At 41.1% G+C, this 26,193-nt stretch overlaps 2 protein-coding genes across 6 annotated transcripts; one reads left to right on the top strand and one right to left on the bottom strand.

The window, feature by feature from the left end:
- Positions 1-221: 221 nt before the first annotated feature.
- Positions 222-10,328, bottom strand: aimp1a (aminoacyl tRNA synthetase complex interacting multifunctional protein 1a). Of its 4 annotated transcripts, XM_078793516.1 has the most exons (9): positions 10,086-10,328; positions 9,792-9,957; positions 7,051-7,177; positions 3,274-3,404; positions 3,058-3,171; positions 2,655-2,798; positions 1,225-1,427; positions 748-916; positions 222-463 (listed from the first exon to the last, which is right to left on the bottom strand). In XM_078793516.1, the coding sequence occupies exons 4-9, from the start codon at positions 3,377-3,379 to the stop codon at positions 297-299; spliced, it is 903 nt and encodes a 300-aa protein (XP_078649642.1). In that variant the 5' UTR covers positions 3,380-3,404; positions 7,051-7,177; positions 9,792-9,957; positions 10,086-10,328; the 3' UTR covers positions 222-296. The 4 variants fall into 4 exon arrangements, with proteins under 4 accessions (XP_078649642.1, XP_057902043.2, XP_057902041.2 ...); XM_058046060.2 differs by lacking the exons at positions 9,792-9,957; positions 10,086-10,328 and having other exon boundaries at positions 7,051-7,330; XM_058046058.2 differs by lacking the exons at positions 7,051-7,177; positions 9,792-9,957; positions 10,086-10,328 and adding an exon at positions 4,290-4,454.
- tbck (TBC1 domain containing kinase) lies at positions 4,616-25,986 on the top strand. 2 transcript variants are annotated; one of them, XR_013628133.1, is made up of 26 exons: positions 4,616-4,797; positions 5,947-6,140; positions 6,257-6,329; positions 6,477-6,591; positions 6,666-6,739; positions 7,038-7,179; positions 7,254-7,314; positions 7,396-7,457; positions 7,688-7,749; positions 7,876-8,024; positions 8,410-8,548; positions 9,406-9,505; positions 9,663-9,712; positions 9,817-9,946; positions 10,074-10,172; positions 10,252-10,314; positions 10,385-10,511; positions 11,382-11,432; positions 11,517-11,600; positions 12,833-12,918; positions 14,716-14,752; positions 16,790-16,951; positions 20,361-20,533; positions 22,258-22,341; positions 23,071-23,230; positions 25,692-25,986. XR_013628133.1 is itself a non-coding variant. In XM_058046051.2 (26 exons), the coding sequence occupies exons 2-26, from the start codon at positions 5,948-5,950 to the stop codon at positions 25,800-25,802; spliced, it is 2,664 nt and encodes an 887-aa protein (XP_057902034.2). In that variant the 5' UTR covers positions 4,633-4,797; position 5,947; the 3' UTR covers positions 25,803-25,986. The 2 variants fall into 2 exon arrangements, 1 of the variants encoding a protein (XP_057902034.2); XM_058046051.2 differs by having other exon boundaries at positions 4,633-4,797; positions 22,258-22,418.
- Positions 25,987-26,193: the final 207 nt, after the last annotated feature.

Below are 26,193 nucleotides of genomic sequence, written 5' to 3'. Positions count from 1 at the left end.
AAGTTAATATAATGTTTAAAAACTGTGGTTGCACCACCGAGAAGTTTGGTACCTCTAGACCTGGATCTATTCCACAGGGGACGATACATAACATAACATTAGCGGATGGCATAATAGATTGGTAGCACAGTTGTTGAAAATAAGCATGTGTCCTTAAAGCTAGCATTAAAAGCTTACCTCTTCCCTTCTACATGAGGCGGAAATGAGTCTTAGGACTCAAATTAGGAAGATGAAAACACTTTATTGAAAGTTCTATACTTCCATTTGTCACCAGCAGAATGGTTTTGCCGCCGCCTTTATTTGATTCCACTGTTGCTCATCGTTTGGGCTCTGCACACACCCTTGCCCGTCACTTCAAATGCAGCCCCCTTGTAGGTCGCCACACACTCGCCATCCGTGCGGAGTTCGGGCTGAATTTGCTCCCACACTTTCTTCTTGGGGTTGAGTTCCTTGTCGGGTTCACCTGCAAATAGTGAAGCTCATTTTCAGAAATGACAATGACAAAATAATATAGTTCCTTTCCGAAATAATTGCAATCAGTTATCGTGTGTAGCTGCTCTATGAGACCACAACAAAATACAGAAAATGAGCATAATAGATCCTCTTTAAGAATTGCTGTTTTGTTCGGTAGGTGCATTGTTGAGATTGTTACAGGTTATTTATTCACTAAAGAATGCAAAGTTTACTCTGATTCATAATCTGATTGACCAACATGGACAACAGACTGCTGGGAGTCAAAAAGGTTACCTGGGAAGCCCTGGAAAGTGACTTTGTCTCCCGGTATGGCACCACCTGGTGGGTCGAGGATTTCCACCTTGTCTGGAGAGCTGGCACACATGACCATGGCTTGGGATGTCACTCCCCTCATTTTGGCAGGCTTCAAGTTACACAGCAGAATTGCCATGCGGTTCTGCATCTGTTAAGGAGGCAGAACATTTTTGCTTCAATTTGAAGTGAGGATTATGAGGCAGCCAATAAAACTATGGCTGTATTCAACATTCTCCTTTTATTAACTTAAAAAGATGACAGTAGCTGCATTTGAAGTGTCATGAGTGATCAGCATCATTATAATTACCTCTGCGTGCACTATAAAATGGTCACAGAGCTATGTTTTTCCTTCTCATGCACTCCAGATCATTATTCAATAGACAACAAGGTAGAAACACAAACTGAGTTGTGTGGAATCCAACTGTAATGTCATGAGACTAAAAAAAAAGTAATTACCTGCTCTAGAGGTATGTGCTTGACCAGCCCACTGACCACGGTCCTGGGCGAAGGCTCTCCAACATCCACCTGCTCCACATAGAGACTGTCTGCATCCGGGTGTTTCTCTGCCGTCACAATGCGTCCAACGCGCAGGTCCAGGCGAGACACATCCACCTTGATGCCGTCCTGACCTGCAGCTGGAGCTGGCTGTGGCTTTTTCTCTGTTAAACAACAACAGCCAGTATGAGTTTGTGTATTTACGCCAGAGAAATGTGAACTAAAATGATCTCGAAGATTGTCTTGAGACTAGCAAATGTGCAGTGATGTTTTTCAAAAGCCCTACACCAATTGGCTAAAAGAAGGGAAGCACAGATGAAACAAAGAAGGGCATCTGCCAGGAATAAGATTTAATCTCTTCCACTAAAATGGAGTGGCAGCCACAAGCGAAACAAAACCTTTCCTTGTAAACAGCTGACCGAAAGGGCCTCTGAAGATTAACGCACATTAATCAAATGCAGATGCCCGTTTTGTTATCCCAACTTCTTTTGACTCGACCACTTTTAACAATTGAAATCCAATAAACTCACTCAGGCTTTATGATGAGAGGGGGTTCACTGCTGCACAAAATACTGTTTTTTAAAAACAAAAAAACAACACATCAACACCTTATATGAGAAATGTTCCCAGACGAACATGATGTTTTCAACAAAAGATGGTTGAATCTGTTCGACTGCTTTAAAAGGAGACCGATTATGCTTTTTCCACTTTTCTGACCTACAAATGTTAGAATGTTATATTCTTGTGTTAAAGTGAGCCCTCAAAGACCTTTAGGATGGCTCTGAATGCTCGGTTTCAGATATTTTTTTCTAACACTAGCTCTCTGTGACATCACAGTGACCCGACTACCATATGGGTGTGCGAGTGTATGCCTGCCCTGTTCCCCGCTCTGCAGCACTGTAGAAAATTAGCGGATTTGGTGGCGGCTACCACTCTACCATACACGGTAAGTTAGGGGTCTCCAACCAGTAGCTCCTAACCACTTTTCAAGTACCTCTAGGAAGGGTTCATTGATTTATAATCAAGTGGGGTTCGGCAGTATTCCGAAAGTACCAGAGCTCTTGGGCATGTGACCAATAACAGCAGACAGCATTCCCGACGCGAACCGTGGGTGGAATAAATTAAAACAGACTGTTTTGGAAATCCAAGTAAATACAGCTGGAATAGGTGCTGATTCTGGAAGATGTAGAAAGCTTTGAGCATAATAGGTCCCCTTCAAAAGACGATGAAAGGTCACTTTTAATACTATCAAATATATCTATAAATATAGATCAACAAATGAATGAAACACACATGTTATCCGATAGCCATCAATACGTTATTTGATGCCACGTCACGACTTCAAAAGGATTCATAATGGGAAGAATGTTCATTTGCTGTCCATCTCTCACCTTTTTTCTCTGGCTTCATTTTGTTGTCACTTGGTGGAGGACTCCGGACAGTAGCAGCAGAGGTGGTAGAGGGTGCCGGAGTCGCAGGCTGGGGAGGAGCGGCATTGGATGAGCACTGGACTGATGGCATGGATACATCCAGGACTGTGGCAAAGGAAATAAGATCTCATCATATGACTTTTGACAATCACAAGCTTTGCTACTTTAAGATAAGACGTGTAGTGAAGCCTTAATTTAATTTAATTTTATTTTTTTAAATGGTGGCCACATAGATATAATGGGCTCATCAAGCTAGGGACAGGTCAGACGCACTAAGTGTCCTGATACAACTCTTCCGATACAATACCAATTTTGCATCCTTGAGTAATGGTCGATACAAATATTAATCCAATCCGATATATACCTCCCCTCTTCCTTTCTTTCTCCAGCAGCTGCTTTTTCAGTTCATCAATGTCCTGCTGCAATTTGGCATTCTCCGCCAGCAGTTTCTTCTCCTTTCTGAGGTTGGCTTGGATGGCTGCAAGGAGGCAAGCTCTTGTTACTGTCCAGCAAAACCATATACAGTACTTTAGAACTACAGCAAACCTACTACAGAACGGAGGCTATACTGTGTACTTACTGGCGTTTTCCTTGAGCAGCTCGACATGTTCTTTGAGGTACTCTATGAGCATGTCAGCCTCAGCTGTTCTCTGCTCCAGCATTGCCAAAGGGTTGAGACTTGACATCTTGATCAAGGAACGAACACCAAACCTGAGGGCGGGTGGCATTGTAAATACATGTGAACAGCTCTAGAATCAATAACTTCACAGTGCCAACGTGTACTTTGAAGATCTGGTTTACAAAAGAAAACATCTCACATTTTAAATTGAGGTGCTGGAAAACAACAGCAGGCTCTTGATCAAACAAAATGTTGGGGAGGAGAAAATTAAAGAGGGCTGGAGTTTTTTTTTTAAAAAAAAGGATCAAAGAGTTGTTTTCTTCCAAAGAGTTAACTGATTGAAGCAGGACCAGAAGTGCAATAACAAGGAAGGCTGATCTCATTTGGAGAGGCATGAATAAGTCCATTTAGCATCTGCTTTGTTTTTGCCTGTATTCCATTTGTAAATCACATGTCAACACTGCATAATGTCCGGATCTTGTAATTCATTGTAGTGAATACAAAATTGCAGCTCTAGCACCACCTCAAGGTTTGAGGAGGAGCTACACTCTTAAAATAGCATACTACAGTACTCCAGTGGGTTAGATTTCACAAAAGTCATTCATGTTCTACATAATTTCGTTTCAAAATATTACTTTGACAGTGGGGGAGAACTTCGACAATGAAAAATACACCATCTGCCACTGGGTAAATGTACTGTAATGACATTGAGTGAAATGAGGAGCTCATAATATCATTAAAGGAGCTCATAATATCATTAAAGAATAATCTAATATCACAAAATGTGACTCTACAGATGTTTTGTCTAACTTGGTGTGAGCTTTTCCAGGACAATTGCTTGCGGTCATAAATTAAAATGTCTTATTCGGAGGCAGTGTTCATTTCACGCTACCTACTATTTAACGTTATTTTTCCAGCACATTCAAATAAAATAAATGTCATTCAAAAGCGAGATTATTAACAGAGTGGAGACTTACATGGACTTTGAGCATTTGCCTCTACACGTTTCCGCGAAGAGGGTTTGATGTCAGCTAACTAAGCTAACACGGCAGCGGCCAACAGGCAGGCGCAGGCATACTAAATTAGGACCCAAGCCGTAGATCTGTTTCTAATGTGGAGGCTTCAACAATGTTTACCCACATGCTATATATATCATTGCTATCGCTGGACGTGTCCAAGTCAATCGCATGTGTATAATTCGTCGACTCTAAAATGAACACATTAGAATATTTAAAAAAACTGTTTAATTTTTTTTCCCCATTTTGTGTTTTATTTGAGTCCCATAATTGCAGTCGAACTGGAAATACTAAAATTGTATCGCGTGGAGCGCACAATAATGACGTCAGAGATCACGTTCACTCACTGTTGCGTCCATAGTTAGCTTTAAAATGGGCTTCATATAAGATAACAAAATATCAACCGTTCATGATTCTCGGACTGACAGGCATCTTTCTCGCCAAGCGGGAATAGCGACACCTTTCGCAGGTAATATGTGTATTTTCAATTCGTTATTTTCGTACCCGGAAAGCAACATTTGCATGATGTGGTGTTCAGAGGCTGTGGCATTGAACGCAGCATCACAGTATGTGTTCGACAGAATGGTATACGTGCACCCCTAAACATCAATATAACACAGGGGTGGACTGAAATACATTTGGTGCTGGTCTTTTTGGTCCAGCCAATTCGCCCCATTTGATGTCCAAATGCTACTATAGTTAGCAATATGCCTTTATATCATGTAGCCTTGAATAAAATAAATGGAATTAAATCATTCATTTGTGGACTCAATGGGTTGCTGGGGTCTCTAATGAGATCCACATCAGAGGTAGTACTCTGCATGCCGTCTGTCACAAATCTGGACATGAAAAGTAGAGGAATAGTGTGGGAATAGGTGTGAATAAGATTGCATAACCAGCTGAAAATGGACAAACAATTCAACAGCATAATGGATCAACAGTACATTATTGTAAACATAGTATCTGTAGCATTGTGTCTGTATAATGTGAAACCCTTGAAAGGACAAACCTACTGACTGGAAAAATACATAACACATAAATGGTTACATTAATGTTCATTCATGAAGCAAGTTGGTCTGTGGGCACTTGAAGGGGGTGGGGGGGTGGGGGGGCATAAGTAGAAGTAAAACTGCCACATTGCATCACATTGCAACATGTGACTTGTAAGCATGGAAATGTACCATGTGGCATCCTTTGATGACAGTATTACGCAAGCATGTAAAAAATGAATGAATCAGAATAGTTATTGTTTTCCAAAACGTGACAACTAGATGTCCGGTTGTTGTAAGATGCCACAACATTGTTTGCTATTTATTATGTCAAGTTCTTTAGAAAGTTAAGCAAGCGTTGCTGCTCTAGTACAATCAGATGAGCATGTGGACAGTCTATAGGGAAACAGATTTCAACATATGCAGCCAATTTCTACTTGCTCCTAATGCTCAATATGTCAATTCTTATATAATATTGTAAGGCATTGTTATGCACAGAAATAAACAAATGACCATCATTGGTTGGGACAAATAATGTAGGAGTTACATTTTAACAGCAGCATGTTATGTCATGGATGTGTTGTAACATATACCATTGATCTGACTAAGTACATCACTCAATGACGCAGGATGCAGCCCCTGAAAGATGCCCAGCTGGGGGCTTTCACATTCTTTGCCTCGGCTCTTCCACATGATGTCTGCGGGAGCAACGGCCTTCCGCTCACGCCTAACTCTATCAAAATCCTGGGACGTTTCCAAATCCTCAAGACCATCACCCATCCCAGACTCTGCCAGTATGTGGATATCTCCAGAGGAAAGCATGGTAGGACTTAAAAGCCTATTTTTCTTTTAATGTATGTACACTTTGCATTAACTTGATATTAAATGCATCATAATTGAATTAGGTGCTTACTGAATACAAATTGTTGACTTCTACAGAACGTCTTATTGTTGTCTCCGAACACTACGAGAGAGGGTTGAGTGATTTCCATAAACATGGACACAAAGTCAGGTCAGAATGTTGTTAAAATTTATATAATGCTCTCATTTTTTCATTAAAACCACCAGTTATTTTTTTTTTAATTAGGACGCACTATTTGAATAAATACGTGTGCAATGATAGTGACTTATGGTGGCATAATACACTGTCTCTATTTAGCCCAGAGAGGGTTCTGCAGATTGCCTACGAGGTCCTGGAAGGTCTGGCTTTCATAAACAAACATGGTTTGGTGCACAGAGCCCTAGGTGTCAACAATGTGCTCCTGGACTGCAAGGTAGCATCAACTTCAGGCTGAATCATCTGTGTGATGGGATGCTATCAACATTAAGATGTGCTTGCTGGCTGTAGGGGAACATCAAGCTGGCGAAGTTTGGCCTCTATCACATGACTGATCACGGTGCTGATGTGGATTTTCCAATTGGGTAAGATAGTGTTTTTGTGTAGATTTATCGCAAAAAGAAAGGTGTCAAAACTTTGTACGATTTTAGGAGCTGTATCTTCATTAGGATAGCATCTTTCGCCATGTAAACTTAAGGATTGTTGGGTTTTCAAAAACCATGTCCAGTGTCTGTGTGTGACATTTTGCACTGTCAAAAGAGGAAGTATGTCTTGAAGTTCATACTCATTAAAAAATGCCACTTGAAGACGTATAATAGCAGTTATAGAGCATACGATTTTGTGTAAAAACCCAATTATGAAACTCAATTTTGAAATCTTCAGGTACTCATCATACCTTGCTCCAGAGGTGATTGCTCAGGGCTCCTTCCACCCAAGTGATCCTTCCCACGATGAAGCACCCCGACCTTCGGGACCCAAAACGGACGTCTGGTCGCTGGGAGTTCTGCTCTTTGAATTGTGTGCTGTAAGAACCACAAATTACAAATCCTGAGGATCTAGATTTGTCAAGTCTCCACAATCCCTGATCTTTTGTTTCAGGGTCGAAGGCTGCTGCACAGTATTGACATAAGTGAAAGACTGAAGTTCACGCTAACTCTCGGTGAGATTATATTCTTTTACCTTAGAAGCTCTTGTGAGCTTTGTGAGATATCTGCTGTGATGTTGCATGTCATGTTACTAGGATGTATGGATGACATCGTCACTGTCCTCGCTGAGGAGCACGGTTGCCTGGAAACCATCAAGGTAGTCTTTAAACCTCATTTAATCAGTCATAGAGTATATGAGTATGGTGCTTTTCATTAAAGCACAATACCGCCTAAAGCTTGGCCTTTTTTCCCTTATATGATAAAATATTGCAAGAGTTGCTGAAGTCTTGCATGATAGCCAGGTTTTCAAACTAGCGCTGTCATTTGAAATCCTCCAATTTTATGAAACATATTTTAGAAAGTTGGTTATTGAATACATTTTTACAGGAGCTGCCTGAGAATGTTCTGGAGCTACTACGGAAATGCTTGACCTTCCTTCCTTCCAAACGGTGTGTCATTTCCTGTTTATCAAGACGCTTGAGAAAATTAACCTAAAAATTACATAACGTAGATTTCACTCAAGTTTTTTTTTTTTTTTTTCTTAATGTTGCGTTTCTGTATGTGTGATATTACAGGCCGACCCCTGCCGAGCTGCTCAGGGACAAAGTCTTCGATGGTGTGTCTTATCGCTACACACCGTTCCAAAAACCTGTGAGCCTCTTCTCATCCTCACTACGTTGTGCACATTTGGATCTGCCTGAGGACATCGCAAATTTGTGCAAAGGTTTGGAGCATTTCACCCCCCAAAAAATACAAATAAGTCCTAAAAATGCCTTTTTGACACCATTATAATATGACTCTTACATCTAATACATGTTTTTAGTGCAGCAGGGATTGCTAACTAGCAGAAAATCGGAGCTATAGTCAAGATCTCGAGGACATTTTCTATTGAACTGTAGTAATTACCCATCTACCATACATTATAGAGGATTGTACTTTAAAACACGTGCAGGTACACAACGTCAGGCTTTGTCAACACATTTTCCAGCTGAAAAATATTACGTGAATTAACTTGTGAGACAGCGTTCTTAGCTTCATTGCTGCAGGTTTGTTTCTCCTTCAGATAACTGGAGTAACTGTCTGAACCTTTTTGTTTGCGTGACACACAGATGTTGATGACGACTACCTATCCCAGCGGGCCATAAACGAGGTGTATCACCTGTGGTGCCTGGCAGGGGGCGACCTAGAGAAGGAGCTGACAAATAAGGAGATCATACAATCCAAACCTCCCATCTGCACACTGCCCAAGTATGTAATCCTCTGTGGGTAATACTGTAATATTATCACATACTACAGTATTAATTGGCCCTGTACCCTAGAAACCACCCATGAATGATACGGGAAAAGGCTGAAATGATACCGTGTCAAAGCCCAGGGCAGTGATACTGATAAAATATAGAGTTTAACCATGTCCAGTATCAGCCCCCGTAGCTGTCCACTCAGAGCGCACTGCTCTGGTATCGTGCCAGTGAAACAACCAATCAGAGAACAGCACACGAGCGTGAACACAGAGCGTTTGTTTTGCTGCCGTCTGTGCTCTGTCAACATGTCAGTGGTTGACACCCCCGGCGAAAGACAAATAGGGAAAATAGCAAACAGAATATTAGAAATGGAACGTTTTATCACCATTAATGAGGAGGACACTCTTGAAATGATCGAAAAAACTAAAAATGCAAATACAAGTCGGAAACTCAAGGGCGACCTCAAGCTTTTTTTCTGAATGGCTCATCAACTGCAAGAACGAACGAAGACTGGTAGAAAGTATTCTTGAAATATTTTTGCAATTATTGTGTTTACACTGTTTAGATATAATACATGTAATAAACTGAAATTTTTCTGGAAACAAAATGGTCTTTTGATTAAATAGTACGTGATAATAAGCTCATGATTAAATAGTATGTGATAATAAAATCATCACATGGTTTGTCTGGTATCAGGCCCAGGGGTCTCGGGCTGAAATTGGCACGCGGGGGCATGATACCTGGCCGGATACCAGACAAACCATGTGATAACCTATAACTCCCAATATAACCATATTTTTTTTAAATACAGTGTCTATTGATTTCTTCTTTTGATTTCTGCTTCTTTTTCACATTTTAATGCAGTTTTGTCCTGGAGGATGGGGAGTCATTTGGCCAGTGGAGGGATCGGAGTTTCTTACTGGATGACACAACAGTGACACTTTCACTGTGCCAGCTCAGGAATGTAAGAACGTGTAATGTAATGGAAAATAACACTCATATCTAATTGACACGGTTGGGATATTCATTTAACAATATATGTATATTATTGTGGCTAAACTGATAATTTAATTATTTAACACAATGTCATTCATTAAAAATATATTTCTTTCCCTTTTTAGAGATTGAAGGACGTGGCAGGAGAAGCTTATTTCCCTCTGCTGGAGGACGAGTGAGTCATCCTTTGCCATAATGTCTCTTTATTTTACCTGTATCGTTAATTTTAACTTGAATAATGACACAGCACGTACCTTCTTCTCTATCTCTTCGCCGCAGAGAATCTAATCTGACGCATTCCAACAGCGCCAACGAGCTGTCTGCTACAGTCACACTGCCGCTCATCATCCGCGAGAAAGACACCGAGTACCAGCTCATCCGCATCATCCTCTTTGACAGGCTACTCAAGGTCTCGTCCACCTGCGTACACACACATACACACATACTTTAGCTCTGTTTGATATTGTAATGCACAGTTTTAAAGGGAGTATGTCGTCATTAGTTTAAAAGTCACTTGTTTTCAAATGTGTTGTTAGGCGTATCCTTACAAGAAGAACCTTGTGTGCAAAGAAGCCAGGGTGGATATTCCGCCTCTTGTACGTGGGCTGGCATGGGCTGCACTGCTGGGCATTGAGGTATAAAAGTATGCACTTTACATGTCAATGTCAAAACACTCTCAGGTTTGGATGAGAATGGGTTGTTTCCTCCATACAGGGGGACATTCAGGCCAAATACGAAAGCATAGACAAGGATACGCCCATTCCAACTGACAGACAGGTAACAGCTAGTTGAATGCTAAATGACTGAGTTGGGGTGTTTACTTTTAGAGCATATTGTCGCCCCGCAGATCGAAGTGGACATCCCGCGGTGCCACCAGTATGATGAGCTGCTGTCGTCTCCACAGGGTCACGTTAAGTTCAGGCGGGTATTGAAAGCCTGGGTGGTCTCTCATCCCGACCTTGTCTACTGGCAGGGTCAGTCCGAGCCTGATACACATCATCATCTTACTTTATTTTTAGCGCCACTTCAGTTTTGTTTACTCAGCAGTTTCAAACCTGTTGCACCTGTGCTTACACATTGTGTGCTGTGCCTGGTTGGCCACAAGGGGGCAATCCTGTACTGGTTTGCATTAGCCAAGTTAGCGCAAACTCCATGTTAACTGATGGTTTCTCCCTTCTCTCCATTTTTTTGTCTACAATTTGTAATATATTAAACTGGATTTTTTAAAATTCATATTGCCATTTTGAGCGACACAGTGGTAGAGTGGTTAGCACGCAGGCCTCACAGCTAGGAGATCCAAGTTTGATTCCACCCTCGACCATCTCTGTATGGAGTTTGCATGTTCTCCCCGTGCATGCGTGGGTTTTCTCCGGGTACTTTGGTTTCCTCCCACATTCCAAAAACATGCTTGGTTAATTGGTGACTCCCAAATTGTCCATAGGTACGAATGTGAGTGTGAATGGTTGTTTGTCTATATGTGCCCTATGATTGGCTGGCCACCAGTCCAGGGAGCCCGAAGGCAGCTGGGATAAGCTCCAGCACCCCCTGCGAGCCTCTTGAGGATAAGCAGTAGAAAATGGATGGATGGATATTGCCATTTAAAAAAAAAATCATGATCAAAATGTAATTTTATAAGAATATAATTCTATGATTAAAGTACGAATACTCAAAAAAAATTTGTATTCATATAAAATATTTTTTCTTCTAAAAGTACAAAGATGCAATTGTGTATCAGCGTAAAGATTGTGACATTAGCTAAAAATGTAGTGAATAGAAACTAGAATTTATTGTGCAATGGGCAATATTGTATGTAAAATGTAAAATGTTTTGTCCCCCCCTCCCAGGTTTGGATTCACTTTGCGCCCCGTTTCTTTACTTGAATTTTGACAATGAGGGTAAGATTCTAAACTTGTTGCTGAGTATTGTACAATGTGTGTGTTTGTCTCATGTCGTTTTGTTAATCCTTGTACTCTTCCCAGCTTTGGCATACTCTTGTATGTCCGCCTTCATTCCAAAATACCTCTACAACTTCTTCTTGAAAGACAACTCGCACGTCATCCAAGGTGAGATGGACAAAAAGAATCATCTCTATTCCTGTGTCTTTGCCGTGATACTCATCTCAAGGCCTTTGGAGATTGTTTTCTTTACATTATCGTTTCTCTCCGCCGCATCCTTGTGTTATGTTGTTGGGCTGCTCCAGCAAGCTGAGGGAGAAAAATGCAAATGTAGGGTGAGGAGCACAGTTCAAAAGCAAATTATCATCATCTGGAGCAGAGCAACGGGCCAGCTGCTCAGTGTTGATTACATTTTTTTGGCTCCGTGTTGTTTCTAAGCTGTGAAAACGAATTTAAATCTTTCTTAATGGATTCTGCAGCCGAGGCGCCTCATGTAGCGATAGGGAAATAAATGAAACAGCAAAAAAAAAAAAAAAAAGTCCCAAACGGTTCCTGCGTGACTGATAAAAAGCTACGAACAGCGCTATTATCATCTCTGCACTCTTAGGTGGCCTTTAGAGTCAGCTTATGTTTATCTGTCTGGTCAGAGCTTTAATGTTGATTATTTCAAGACAACATAAACAAATGTTAAATTCTAAGTTGGCAAATAAAATGGCTGCTACTGTTGCTACTCCAATTCTTGCTCATAATTGGCACTTATGTGCCAACCTCATACTGGATCAAATGTATGGATACACTGTATAGACATAAGTCCTATTAAAGACGTATTATACATATTCGCATTATACAATATTTGTCAGTTTCATTCATTCATTCATTTTCACAAGGGTCGCGGGGGTGCTGGAGCCTATCCTAGCCGTCTTCGGGCGAGAGGCGGGGTACAACCTAGACTATTCGCCAGCCAATCACAGGGCATTTCCCTTAATTTATCTTTCTATATTGTGTCCCTCCTATTAAAAAAAAAGTATTTTAAAATGTTTTTCATATACGTGACTACTACTCTACTGTTTTGTGACAACATAAGTTATCTACTGTTTTGTTACACATTCTCAATTTCTTTTTTCTTCCCAACATATAAACACAGGAAGTGAACCCACTATAAGTAATTGTAGAGGCATCAGGTGGTAGCATCAAATAAGCTCTGCTTCTTCCTACTACGTTTCGGACATGATGAAATGTAAAAAAGTAAAGAAATAATGTTCCACCATGTCCACAACAGAACCATTAACAGTGATTTTAGATTGGATATTTGTGTGACTGGTATTTGTGCACCCAGCCATACAATAAAGTGTAGTTTAAAGTCAGCAGTAGATGATCCTTGCTTCCTCTCCCCCCCCTAGAGTACTTGACAGTCTTCTCCCAAATGATCGCCTTCCACGACCCAGAGCTCAGCAACCACCTCAACGAGATCGGCTTCATCCCGGACGTAGGTTTGACTGGAATATCAGTTAATCTCCAAAAGAGAATAGACGAGGTGTATTAGCCTTTCCCGTAAACTGTGATGGTCGGGAGAGCTTCTTAGCTTTGGCTATCAGGAGGCATGACTATGTGCCTGACAGAAAATGTTAATTTTGAGCAGATTTGGACTTTGATAGCCTATGGTATTAAACTTTTGATCAGGTGAAAAAAAACATTTCAGTTGTATTCTAACAATTTTCAACTGGTCTTGAGATTTTGATCAAGTCTGTATGAATTTGTGTACCCTAAGATGGTCTATTTGCCCTACACTTTCCTCTATGCAGCCTTGCTTTACGCTGATACGTAACAAAGTGTGTATATTTACAAGCTGGTGACTGAGGTTTTATCTTAGATGAGTCTGGGATTTATTTAATCTACCTCCTTTCAGCTTCTCCACCGGTGAAACTGCACCGGCTGATTGTGTTTGCTAAGTGTGTGCCTCATCTATTTTGCCTTTGTTTTTAAAACATCTGCCTTTTATATAATTTTTAGACTGTGCATGCAAAAAATGCCGCATTACTACTTCAAGGGGAATGTTTTTTTTCATGGATGAGAATCGTGTTGGAATGCTTGTTATTAATCCAAGTAATTCAACTTTACACACCATAAATAATAATTTCCACAATGAACCTAATCCAGAACTACAGCTAACACAACATCACTGCAGCGGGAAATATACTCAATCATCATATCACTTAAGGGAGTATTAATCACTACATTTCCCAGTTGGACTATCCTCACTAATAAAGATTTTAACATATTTGTAAGCCATATTTCTGAAAAATGTGAAAATGCCTGGTTGTAATAGATGAGTACCATGTATCCCACTAGGCATATTTTAATTGGTTATGATACTGTAGATGAAAAGTGCTCTAATTATAGCCTGCAAAGAGGACAAGGTGTTAATTGGAAGCAAAAGAGAACTGGAATTGGGCGGTTATTTCTGAACAATTTAATGTTTTGACCCTAATAATGATTTGGAGTGCTTGAGAAAGTGGAAAGGAATGTTGACTATTAATGATTCTAAAAATATGTTTAAAAAAACTACATCAGGAGGTTACCTACAGCCACAGCTGTCAATGTTTTTTGAATGGGTGTAAATTGTGATTTGTCAGAGCAAAAACAACTAGCATAATTCAATGACGTCTTGTGGTGTGCTTGGTGTCCTCTACGATGTATCCCAAGGCCAAAATCAGACCTCACATAGGACATCACCGGGGGTTTAATTCAGGTTGTTTTCCATTTGGCCACGTCTCCCCCTCCCGGGTGTGCCGTTTACGCCCCCTCTAATCCAATCTGGCTTGACTTCCCGTCCTGCCGTGTGAAATTGAGGCTGCGGCCGCCGGCGCTGCTTATCGTTGGTGTGCACGGAGCAAGTCGACGGAGCCCTCCCCAGCTTCCTTCACAATTAGCCGTCAACCAACTGGCTGAGATAAGCCGGCAATGGCCGCCTGTGGTACACCTGGCAGGTGTGTGGACAGGCGGTTCATTAGCAGCCGACTGCGTTCAAGTGTGTATTCATGTGGTCTAATTTAGCTTTTATAGATGTCCTCAAGGGGGGGGATTTAGAGATTACAAATTGGCATAATGAGATTAATTGTGACTCATAATCAAAGTCAGCAGTTTTGCTCCTTTTTCGCTGTCTGTTCCTCCAGGGCTTACAGCCAAGTGTTCAGTCACTGACTAAGCCTATTCCTTTGTGCTCATTTTGTGCAGAACAAATGCTTCCTTATCTCTAAAAATGTTTTCTCCTTGTCTCTCACAGTTGTATGCCATTCCCTGGTTCCTGACCATGTTCACACGTAAGTTAAGCTCTTTTTTTGTCCCACAGTATGGATGTGATGTGGCAGTGAGCACAGTCCATTAGCATCAGTGGATGCTGTGAGAGTCTGCTTCCATTAACGGAGCAATGAGTAAATGAGACTGAAAAGGTCAGTGGCTCCGGTGGGGATAAGTTAAGCTTCTCTACTGGCTGATTTATTCATATTTTGTTGACCTTTCTTCAAGCTGCTTGGGGGGGGGGGGGGGGGGAACTGACCGACAGCCCTCAAGATGCTCACGAGCACATTTGAATTGAACGCTAATGCTGCTGTCTGTCACCAGCTTAGAATTACATTTTTTAAAAAACAACATGCACCTCCAAAATGGCTGCAAACTGCAGTTTTTAAATGTCGGTCATGTTACAGCTGAAGGTGAGAAACTCATACATACGTTTGCTGTACTGTGTACAATGAACTCATCTCACCCTAACGCTGGTTGAACAATTTGCTCCTTTGCGTACAACATTTGTGGTCAAAGAGGGCTATGTATTCCTTTCCACTTTCTCATGCATGCTAAATCACAAAAAGCTGCTATATATAATACGTTTTTAACTTACTCATTTGTATACATCATTCATTATTTGCACTAAGACCCATTCATCATTACACTAAAATTAATATATCTGCAACACATATCTGCTCCTGTGCAATATTATGTGTATATCTTGTATATATCTTGTTCATTCATTCATTCTCTACCGCTTTTTCCTCACGAGGGTCGCGGGGGTGCTGGAGCCTATCCCAGCTGTCTTGGGGCGAGAGGCGGGGTACACCCTGGACTGGTGGCCAGCCAATCACAGGGCACATATAGACAAACAACCATTCACACTCACATTCATACCTATGGACAATTTGGAGTCGCCAATTAACCTAGCATGTTTTTGGAATGTGGGAGGAAACCGGAGTACCCGCAGAAAACCCACACATGCACGGGGAGAACATGCAAACTCCACACAGAGATGGCCGAGGGTGGGATTGAACTCGGGTTCAAACTCCTAGCTGTGAGTTCTGCATGCTAACCACTCGACCGTCGTGCAGCCCCGTTTTAAATGTATTCATTTTCTCCGGAGTACCCGGAGAAAACCCACGCATGCACGGGGAAAACATGCAAACTCCACACAGAGATGATATATCTTGTTAAACTGTCTTTTTTTACTTTACTTTTTGAATACTTTTTTTTTACTTGACTTGATTGCGCTGGAAGGAGAAGCTCTCCGATCTCGTTTTACATCTTGTATAATGACAATAAAGGCCATTCCATTCAGCCTAGTAAATAAACACCCCATCTATAATTAACAAAAATTATGTTCGACCTTAGAGGTTCCGCTGTCATCTCATCTCCAACAATGTGACCATAGGACAGTAGCCACAGCAAGAGAAACACACACACGCACGTACGCACGCACAGTGAGAGTGCTGTAGTGATGGACAGTGTGAAGCATGACCTTCTTACCTCCTTCTCAACCCCCCTGAGGCAGAGTCCTGCAATAGGTGTACTGCTCTGACTGCTAATGTCCACCGTCCAAGGATCAGCAAGGCTTCAGGGTTATCTTCTCACATACACACATGCATGCATACGTACATACACAGCATATATCCTCTCGGCATGGCTACACTGTCCACACACACACACACACACACACACACACATATTGATTAACTGACTTCCTCCCCCAGGGGTCAGTAAAACCAGCAAGGATCCAAACAGGTATAGGTGCTACCGATAATAAATAGGAATTATATAAATATAAATAAAATACCTGCAAAGGGCCGCACAAACTAAGAGGTACATTAAATATTCTCCCAGCAAAGCACCTCCACATCAAACATCTCCCCCAGGCAACCTTTTCTGGGTTCCTTTTCTTTTTGTGCAAACAACCATGCTCCAGCCGATGTATAATTCACGTATGCAAATCATGCCTTTTTATATACAAAGTGTTTCCATTGTTTGACACACCGTTGTCCCTCATGCTGCTTCTGCGTTTCTTTGAATCGTTTTCACGAAAATCCTCCCTGCAGACGTGTTTCCACTGCACAAGATCTTCCACCTGTGGGACACGCTACTGCTGGGGAACTCTTCCTTCCCCTTCTGCATCGGCGTGGCCATATTGAAGCAGCTCAGGGACCGCCTCCTGGCCAATGGCTTCAACGAGTGCATCCTGCTTTTCTCTGACCTGCCAGGTGACTGTCTAACTTACACCTGATGTACAAACGCTGCCATTAAGGAGATGTAAATAACGCGGAATTATTTATGAAGTTTGTCAAATGTCCCTGAAAATGGTCAGAGTTAGCAAACAAGCTCAAGTTCATAAACCAAAGCAAGCATGGCCGTTCTGCCTCTTCCAATTCCTCCTCATTTTCTACTTCAAATTCATCTTAAGCCTGTGCGTAAATGCGATTTTAGCAGCCTGCCCCAAGCACCAACACGCTCTAGATCAGGGGTCTCAAACTCAATTTACTTGGGGGCCACTGGAGCTCGGGTCTGGGTGAGACTGGGCCGCATCAGGTTTTCCAAAAAAAAACAACAAAAACGCATTTATTAAAAACAGAAAAATGAATAAACTTTGCTTTGGTTCCGATTTTCTACAATAAAAGCTCTGATAAAACATTCCATTGTTCTCAAATATCTTAATTTTTATTTTTCTACACAAAATAAGATGAAAAATAAATAAACAAATCAAGAATAAAGAAAATCAATCAATCAGTAATAAATAAATAAATATAATAATAATAAAACGGCAAATAATGAAAACTTAAGAAACCACATATAGTTGGTGGGTAGACAAATTATTTTTTTTCTGATTAAAATTAACAAAGCATTATTAGAGCCCTGTGGCATGACAAAACACGACTATAGTCACATTTATACTCTTTTTATTTACAACATATTGCGCAACTGCAGGGTCTTGTGACACATGCTAACTCGCAAACTAGAGAGCTTGCGACCTAAACAATAGCCTTCAAGTTATTCCTTTAAACTTAAATAGCCAAAAACTTACCACTTCCACATGGATAGGGAGGATAACTATTAACAGTTATTTAACCTTTAACATGGACATTAATCAAACGTAATATTTTTTTCTGGGTACATGATACCATACAGCATCCATATCAAACTTGCGCGGGCCGCACTAACATTAAACTTTCGTATCAAGGCAGGGGCCTCAAACTAGTGTCCTGCGGGCCACTTTTGGCCGAGTGTTTGAGACCCTTGCTCTAGATATAGCTACACTAGATACAAACGTATTGGAGGTGAAAAAGTGCTATAACCGCTACAAAGAAAAGACCATTTGAAGACATTTTTCACACATGCACACACACACACATACATAGCGTAGTGCAAGTGACTGGTGATGGTCGCTCATTGGTCAAGCAGATATAAGATTGCCCTGTTGGTTGCGCCACTTTGTTGCTGCAAATATAAATACGCAACTGAAGGTAGTCGTAGCTTTTTGGTACTTTTATCTCCGATATTTGTAAGGCATGGGAAAATCCACAAGAGGTGCGTGCAGTGGGATACATTGTGCTAGTCTTCAACAATGTGTTGCTAGCTATTAACGACTCAGTTAATATTCAGATCCCAAGTGGGGTCCGCTGTTGCCTTAGGGTTTTTGCAGTAAGCTGTGTCTTTGTGGGACTGGCACAAAGCAATTTACTTCAGCAAAAAAAATAGTTTTTGATGCAGAGGAAGCGTGTGGCATTCATAATGAACTTCCTATACCATGCCTTTGGGATAAAATTTCCTTTTTAGTCTGCTTTGTTGCTCTGGTCTGCTCTCTGACCGAAAGATGCCAGCCTCCACACAGCATTGCCACACTCGTCTGTATTTCATTGGGTGTTCATATGACTGAGACAGATGGGATAAGGCCAATCCGCTTCTCCTTATAAAGTTAAAATGTCAGCCTAAAGCTGCAGTCAGCTTTCTTTTGCCAAGAGTCTCGGCCCTTGCCAACTCTTCTCTGTCCACAGTGGCCACCCTCATTGTTGCTGCTTGAATACCTGAGACATTGTTCTGTAGAAGCAACGTAGGGCAATGAATAGATAAACAGCATCTTAATTATTTTCAGGAAGCATCATTATTTGTGTTAAGGTCTGTTAAAGAGAGCTTGTCAGTAAAAAACAAAACAAAACAGATAAGACCTGTTCAGCAACGTTGTGCCTGGAAGCAGGTGATACATCTCCGCCTGCCACTTGTGGTCAATCCATCTCATTGTGTTTGGTCTGTAGCCCCAAGTGATCCGACCATAACTCTCTCTTGTTTAGAGACTTCATTGATTCACATTGGAGCAGAAAGGGGATGTCTGCAATGTGTTTACTGATGATGCAGCAGCATTTCCCTTCATGGGACATTAGTATCTGTCTCTGTGACCGAAACTGGGCACAGAACCGATGGCTTGTATCAGCTTGCAGAATTGGCAGCGAACACCAAGCCAGCACTATAGTAACAGTCCGTTTACAAGCAGTTTAGTGGTATATTTAGATGAAGAGTCGCTGTCGACATGCACGGAAGGGAACGTGTGGTTACATCGTCAACCCAGAGTTAGGTAGTGACTGATTTGTTTGACTGTGTTGGGAAAGTGCTAGAGACTTGTTGTCATATCTAAAAATTTGTGGGTGGCGCCTTCTTTGCTCTGTGCTGAAGATGCTTTGAACGACTCTTGTTCAAATGTTACAGACAAGTGCTTGTCAGTCCCCTAAAGGTGTGTTCTAAATTTAGTGGTGATTTGGTAAAACACCCTAAAGCGGTGGTTCGCAATTATTTTCTGTCATGACCCCCTGAGTGAGGACACAGTTTTTTACACCTTTTTATTGGTCACTTATACCTTTTTGAAAAAGGAGGTGCGGTTGTCCATTGCGTGTCAAATTTTATGGTGTCTCTCTATCACAGTTTTTCCAAATATATTAATAAATTATAACTATTTTGTAGTTGTCTATAGCCTATTAGCAGTATAAAAAATGCATATTTAAGCAAATTGTATGTACTCTGGGCATAAATTAAGCATTTTATAGCACAACAATGGACAATTTAACTAAAATAACAAAAAATAACAAAAACCATTGAAAGACTGATATGTAGTGTTCTATAATGGTCACTAGGTGTCAGTAATGTTGCTTTATGTTACATTAGCCACTGAAACGTTGATATTATTCGTGTGCGTGTCTGTTATGTCTTATTTCCTCTTATTGTATACTATATTATTATTGATTCATTCATTTTCTACCACTTGTCCTCACGAGGTTTGCGGGGTTTGCTGGAGCCTATCCCAGCTGTCTTCGGGAGAGAGGCGGGGTACACCCTCGACTGGTCACTATATTATTATATATTATAGAAAATTTCCAATGAAAATTAGCATCAAGCTAGTGCATTTTGGTCTAATAACAGCGTCATCATGTGTCATAATAATATCAAATAATAGCACAGGAAACACAGTAGGGGTGCATCTGTTTGTGTGCAGCAGTTAAGGGATAAGGTTAGTTTACATAAACAAAAACTTTCCGTACAATCATGTGAAAAAACTCCATGGGGTGTCCGAATTTTTCCAACTGATGCTTTGTTTTTTTTTATGTTTTTCCCCCTCCATCCGACCAGAAATTGATATTGAGCGCTGCGTCCGTGACTCCATCAACCTCTTCTCCTACACACCAAAAAGCGCCACGTACAGACAACATGCGCAGCCTCAGAAGGTTTCTGGTGAGAATGGCTACGGAAAACATGTGACGTACTACTCGTCTGATTACCAGGATTTCCCGAAGACGGACCTAGTGAGTACAATAACACACCAGTTGCTGGAAAATGATTGATTTAGCAAACATTTATGACTTGGTAAGTGCAGTTGACTGCCATTGGGGTAGTAAAGTAGGAACTTTGTGTTTTTTTTTTTTTTTTCTTGAGATACCGCCCTCATATGAGTTTTTATGTCTGTCATATTAAAGTGCAAAACAAAGATCCCCCAAAACAAATTAGTTTATTCAATTTTCCGGGTATGCGAGTGGTAGCTGTAATCTTCCTCATTTAGGCGTAGTGTGTTCACTTACACAGCTGGATGAATCGAGATGCACCAGAAGTTTTACTTAGAAAGATAACAGGTTTCCTGTGTTTCTTTAGTTTAGACTGCATTCCTATGAAACTGTAGATTTTGTTCTTGTGTTTTCTCCGAATGCCAGGACTTTGTGGGAGATAGCTGGCACCCACGGTGGAGTGCAAGCTACACATTTAAACAAAAATAGAGAGCTTTGTACAAATAAGCATACAAATGGCCCTCAGGATAAGTACGAGTACTCTTCCTAGACCGTGTAAGTGTCGAGTTTTGGTCTAAGTCAGATCTTATGCCTAAATTAACTCCTAAGTCACTCACACTGTACACAGAACGCGTGTTAAATGTAGTAATAAAACATTAAATACAAGAATTAAATGGAAAAACGGTAATATTTCATGGAAACATCACGCTATGTTTTTAGCAGGGCTGTCACATAATTAAAAATTTTAATCAGATTAATCACAGGTTTTAGATTAATTAATCACAATCCATCATGATCATGATTAATCACCATGAGCAACTATGTAAAACAATTTACCAATTTTTTACTGTATGTAATGAACAGAAAGATAAATGACATTTAGAACTGGGTCCTCTCCCACTTTACCCAGGAATAAGACTTGCATTTTTTTTTCTTATCACTCCCCCTTTAGGCACTTGGCACAGAGTTAACAACATCAGAACTCCTGAACCGCAGTGTTCCAAATTGTATGTAAATGCATATTGAAATGGCAGTCATATAGTCTGCATTTAAATGTATTTAAATACAATACAAATTAAAACGTATACAGTAGCGTACAATTTGAATCACACTTTAACCTTGTTATTGTGCAATGAGGGATTGCGTTTAAAGACACCATGTAATTGAAATGGAATGCACATGTTTTGAGTGGGTTTGATTCTCCGCTGTGTGTGGAGTTTGCATGTTGTCGTGGCAAGTGCGTGGGTAAGTAAATATGTACCAATATACTGTATAACCCCGTCCTGACACTTTCTTTCAATAAAATAAAAATGGACATATTTCAGATATACCGGTCATTTGATTTATTAATTTGAAAAACATGATTCATCTGATGTGGATGTTTTTGACTTGACTGCCAGTAGGCTATCATACGTTAAGATTTCAGTGTCAGATGTGATGTTATTTTCCTCGAGGTTATCAGCCAGTGACCTTAGAATGACTCTGTAAAGAGCATCTTTTTCAAACCTGCTAAGATAAGTTAAGACATTAATTATTTTTTTATTCATACTGTGATAGACTAGCAAAAAAGCCGTTTTTCTGACAGCAGGATCAACCCTACTGCATTATGTTCTCTAGTGGCTCATTGTCACACTTTGGAAACCCCCTTGTGTAGAACAATGGATGGACGCATATCCACTGTCGTCAAGTCATGACTCGTCCTTCATTCCAAGATATTCAGAATCACTTTTATCTGATTTCTCCTGCAGTCTCGGGAGCCGCTGGCGCTGTTCGACCTGAAAGCCGAAGTGTCACCTCGCATCTCAGCGGAGGACTTTATCGACCTGTGCGAGGTATCATTCCCCGGAAGCAACAGGACCAAAGGCAGCAAACCTATAATGATTGCTGTTGACATTCGCAGTGCGGAGGAGTATCCTCTGAGGTTTAGAATGTCCTTTTGGGCATCTCTGTGTGGTGTTTGCATGTTCTGCTCATACGTGCCTGCATTTCCTTTGGCTACTCTGGGTTGCTCTCACATTCCAAACATGAATGTGGGTTTGAATTGGGAGACTCAGATGAGGTGTGAATGTGATTGGGTTTTTCTCAATATGTTTGCCTGTTGACCTGTTTCACCCAAAGTCAGCTGAGGCTAGCTCAACTGTGACCCTGGGGTGGATGGATGGATGGGTGGATGAATGAGTGACAAGACCAAGAAAGTAGCAAGGAATTTGAATTTTTTTCAGCCACGAAAGTGGTTTAGTTGATCCTTGCAAGGGACTGAAGGAGCTAGGACTGGAGGAGCTACTTGAATGGACTGAATTATTTTAATGCTAGAATCCCACTAAACGGAATATTGCTGTGTGTCTGTAATGTTGTAAACTAGTTAAGGCTGAATCAACAGCACCTCAGCTGGTTGCTGTCATGTATTACACCCCATTGTGCTTTTTAAGACCTGACCAATGTAGAAAGGCAATTATTACGAGGTTCATATGTTAATTTAGAGAATACTAGATTGATTAGAAAAGGAAGCTATGATCATTTCAAGCATGGTTACCTGCGCTCTTTAACCTCACGGCCACCAGCTTCAGCAGAGGTCACATGTCCGGCAGCATCAACATCCCCTACAGTGCAACATTCGGTGCCAATGATGAGGTGCTGCAGTGTCCCGCGACGGGGATCCTCCAGAACTACGGTGGACGGGTCGTCATCATCATCAGTCATGCCGCAAAGACGGCTGCTGTGGTAAGAAAGCATTTGCTTTAGTGGAAGATTTGACAGTTTGTTTAGCCTTACTAAACAATTGGGTAGGAACAGTTTTGTTCTCCGCTGGAGTTTTTGTGCTTTGTCAAACTTTGGTTTTGTGCCAACACAAGTATAGAGGCCTTGAGGCTCATCCAACACTAGTCCTAACAAATAAGGTAGGTCATTCCAGGTGACTATCACAAACATGTCTGTCCTTATTCCAACCTTGTGTAGCAGCAGCAACAGCATCATTTGAAGCTGTTATCTGCAAGTCAAATTACAAACACTATCACTTTAAATATGTACTCATATAATTCACATTTATAGGGATAAGATTTGGCTGCAGTCAACACACAACAGAGCCATGCAGATGCCATTTCACTCAAGTCGCTTACAAACGTAACAGAGTGGATGGTTAGAGCTGTATACTTGATCACTTGCACTTTACTGTCAACTTGAGCAGCAGGTATCATTACACATGCTGACCAGGCTCACTTCCTGTTACGTGCCTCCCTTAAATTGCTCCCCCTGCAACCTGTTAACTGGGAACCTTTACAGTGGCTTAGTTAGCATTTGTATGCAATAAAAAAAAGACTACACAATGTGCTTGAACGCCTCATCAGTAAAGTGTGCACAGTGCTGGTGGAAGAAATGAGACTCAGAGTTGCTCATCGTTCTCTGTGCATTCTATGAATAAATATACCACCTACACACATGATAAATATGATTAAAGGTGTTCCTCTGCAAAATCTGCCTATAGTGTCCCAACTCTAAAAGAACCACTACGCATTCTTCAGAGCCACCAATGTGTGGATGCTTCGTTTGGGCACTCGATTACTAGTTTGTTAGGCTCACCATATGCCCGTACAAAAAAATGAACAAGGTTCTAAGGTACTTAGTAAAATCAAGTAAAATTGTATGATTTCCCAAAGCTCACTAATGTAGCGCGACGCAATCGTTGGGAATCACTGGGTCAGCGAAACGGATGCGATATAGTAAATAACCTCCACTCAAAGCTACACTGATGTCTAACTGCAGGGTAATAATAAGAGCATCCTGTATGATTCATTGTATGTAAAAATACCTTTGCTTGCATCAGTGTTACAGAGCGGATCATTAATATTCTTTTGTGATCTCTTTGGCATAAATTAGCCTTGGTTAAGCTAGAAAAAAAACTCAGCAGGGAGAATAGCTTCAAGGCAACAGCCCAATTTGGAAGGTGCTTCATTCTCTTGAAAAAATATGGCGTTCAGTGCCCTTGAAGGGATCGTCATGCAGGCAGTTCTGCTTTCTGCAGGAAGTTGTTTCTCTTACTATATTGATCGTTTCAAAGAAGAAGACTTCCCGCCATCCAATACCTGACGATTGTTCTAATTGCATAATATACGGATTGTAAGACGAATGGCCACATGGTGGCCTAGTGGTTAGCATGTTGGCGACACAGTCCGCTGGACATCCCTGTGTGGCGTTTGCATGTTCTACCCATATGTGCGTGGGTTTTCTCCGGGTACTCCAGTTTCCTCCTACATTCCAAAAACGTGTGTGAATGGTTGTTTGACAGTTTATGTTGGGTTAGGGTTACTTAGGGCTTTGTTGTTTGTTGAAAGACAGTTAACTCGCTATTGTCACTGCTGCAGTTTGTGACAAACATTAGCAACTGAAAGATGGTAAAATCCCAGAAGGGTTTCCGTTACGTTGGTTTCCCCATCTTATTGAAGTGTCGCCATCCAGGAACACACAGCATAAGGCAACAGCGGACGCAACAACGCTTCTGCTTCTCATTAGAGCATAAGAGACATTGACTTTGCTGTCATCAAAATTTAAATGAAGATTACAATGGCGTTCAAGATCAAATAAGCCATTTCAACCAAGCATTACAGTTTGGTTTAGTTCAAGGAAAAAAAATGAAAATAAGTTATAGTACTCGGAGTGAGTGAGTTGGTAAGTTATTTTAACCCTGTTTTGACAAAGGGTTGGGTTTAGCTGATGATGGTGGCGATTCCAAAAAGTACCATCCCACTTTTCATCATATTTCCTTTTAGATGGAAAGTGACAAGGCACTGTCAGTGGATTGGTCGACTGAGAATCTTTACTTGTATGAGACAAAGCAATGTAAGAACGAAAAAAAAATAATCAAACCTGAACTATTTGTGTGTGGGGGGGGGGGGGTTGCATTTTGAGAGAGTGTGTTTGTTGTGCACACAAAGTCCCCACCCACATTCATAATGGTCCACCCAAAATACAAGCTATCCCTGCCAAACACATCCTGCTTGTCTGGTATCTGCTTGAGGCAAAAAGCAATTCTACACTTAACAACACCCATGTGAAAACACCTTTAAAGTTGTTTTTCATATATTAGCAAGTAGCTCACAAGCCAACACTGACTTTTTTTGTTGCGTAACCTGGTTGTTTCCTGGTAGGAACCTTGTTCATTCGTTCTTGTTTCACTATTTCCTCCCAGTTTGCGGCCCACCTCGTCAAGGTGAATGTCCCATTGGTTTGCATCCTGGATGGAGGGATCAACAAGCTGAAGCCCACCGGACTCCTAACAGTCCCTTCCCCTCAGATCTGACTGGGCGGGGAAAGACATGTAATTGGATCCACCAATGCCTGCTTGGCTCATTAATAAAAGGAAACCGTGGAACCTTTAAAATACACTTTTCCCCCAAACTAATTTTACTGAATGAAAATGACTTCTTTGGTTTACATATCAATTCCTTTTTTATGTTGATGAATAAAAGCTAATGTGAACAATCTCTCATTGCTTACTTTTTTTTTTTTTTAATGAGCTGCTCCTTTTAATGGTTGCGGGAAAAAGGTTCATCCCGTGACCCCAACTAACCTGCCACACCAGATGGATTGGTTTTCTTTGATGACTTCAAGTACATGCAGTTGCATGAGATTTGACGGTAGAAGTCCCTATCATTCTTGAGAAATCTTATGTTGCAACCCTGCGGCTGTCG

The sequence above is a fragment of the Doryrhamphus excisus genome, linkage group LG9 (genome assembly GCF_037039965.1).
Source record: "Doryrhamphus excisus strain RoL-2023G ecotype Guam linkage group LG9, RoL_Dexc_Guam_v1.1, whole genome shotgun sequence".
Taxonomy (NCBI): Eukaryota; Metazoa; Chordata; class Actinopteri; order Syngnathiformes; family Syngnathidae; genus Doryrhamphus; species Doryrhamphus excisus.
Note: the sequence above shows the minus strand (reverse complement) of the source record. Positions and strands in the feature narration are given on the sequence as shown.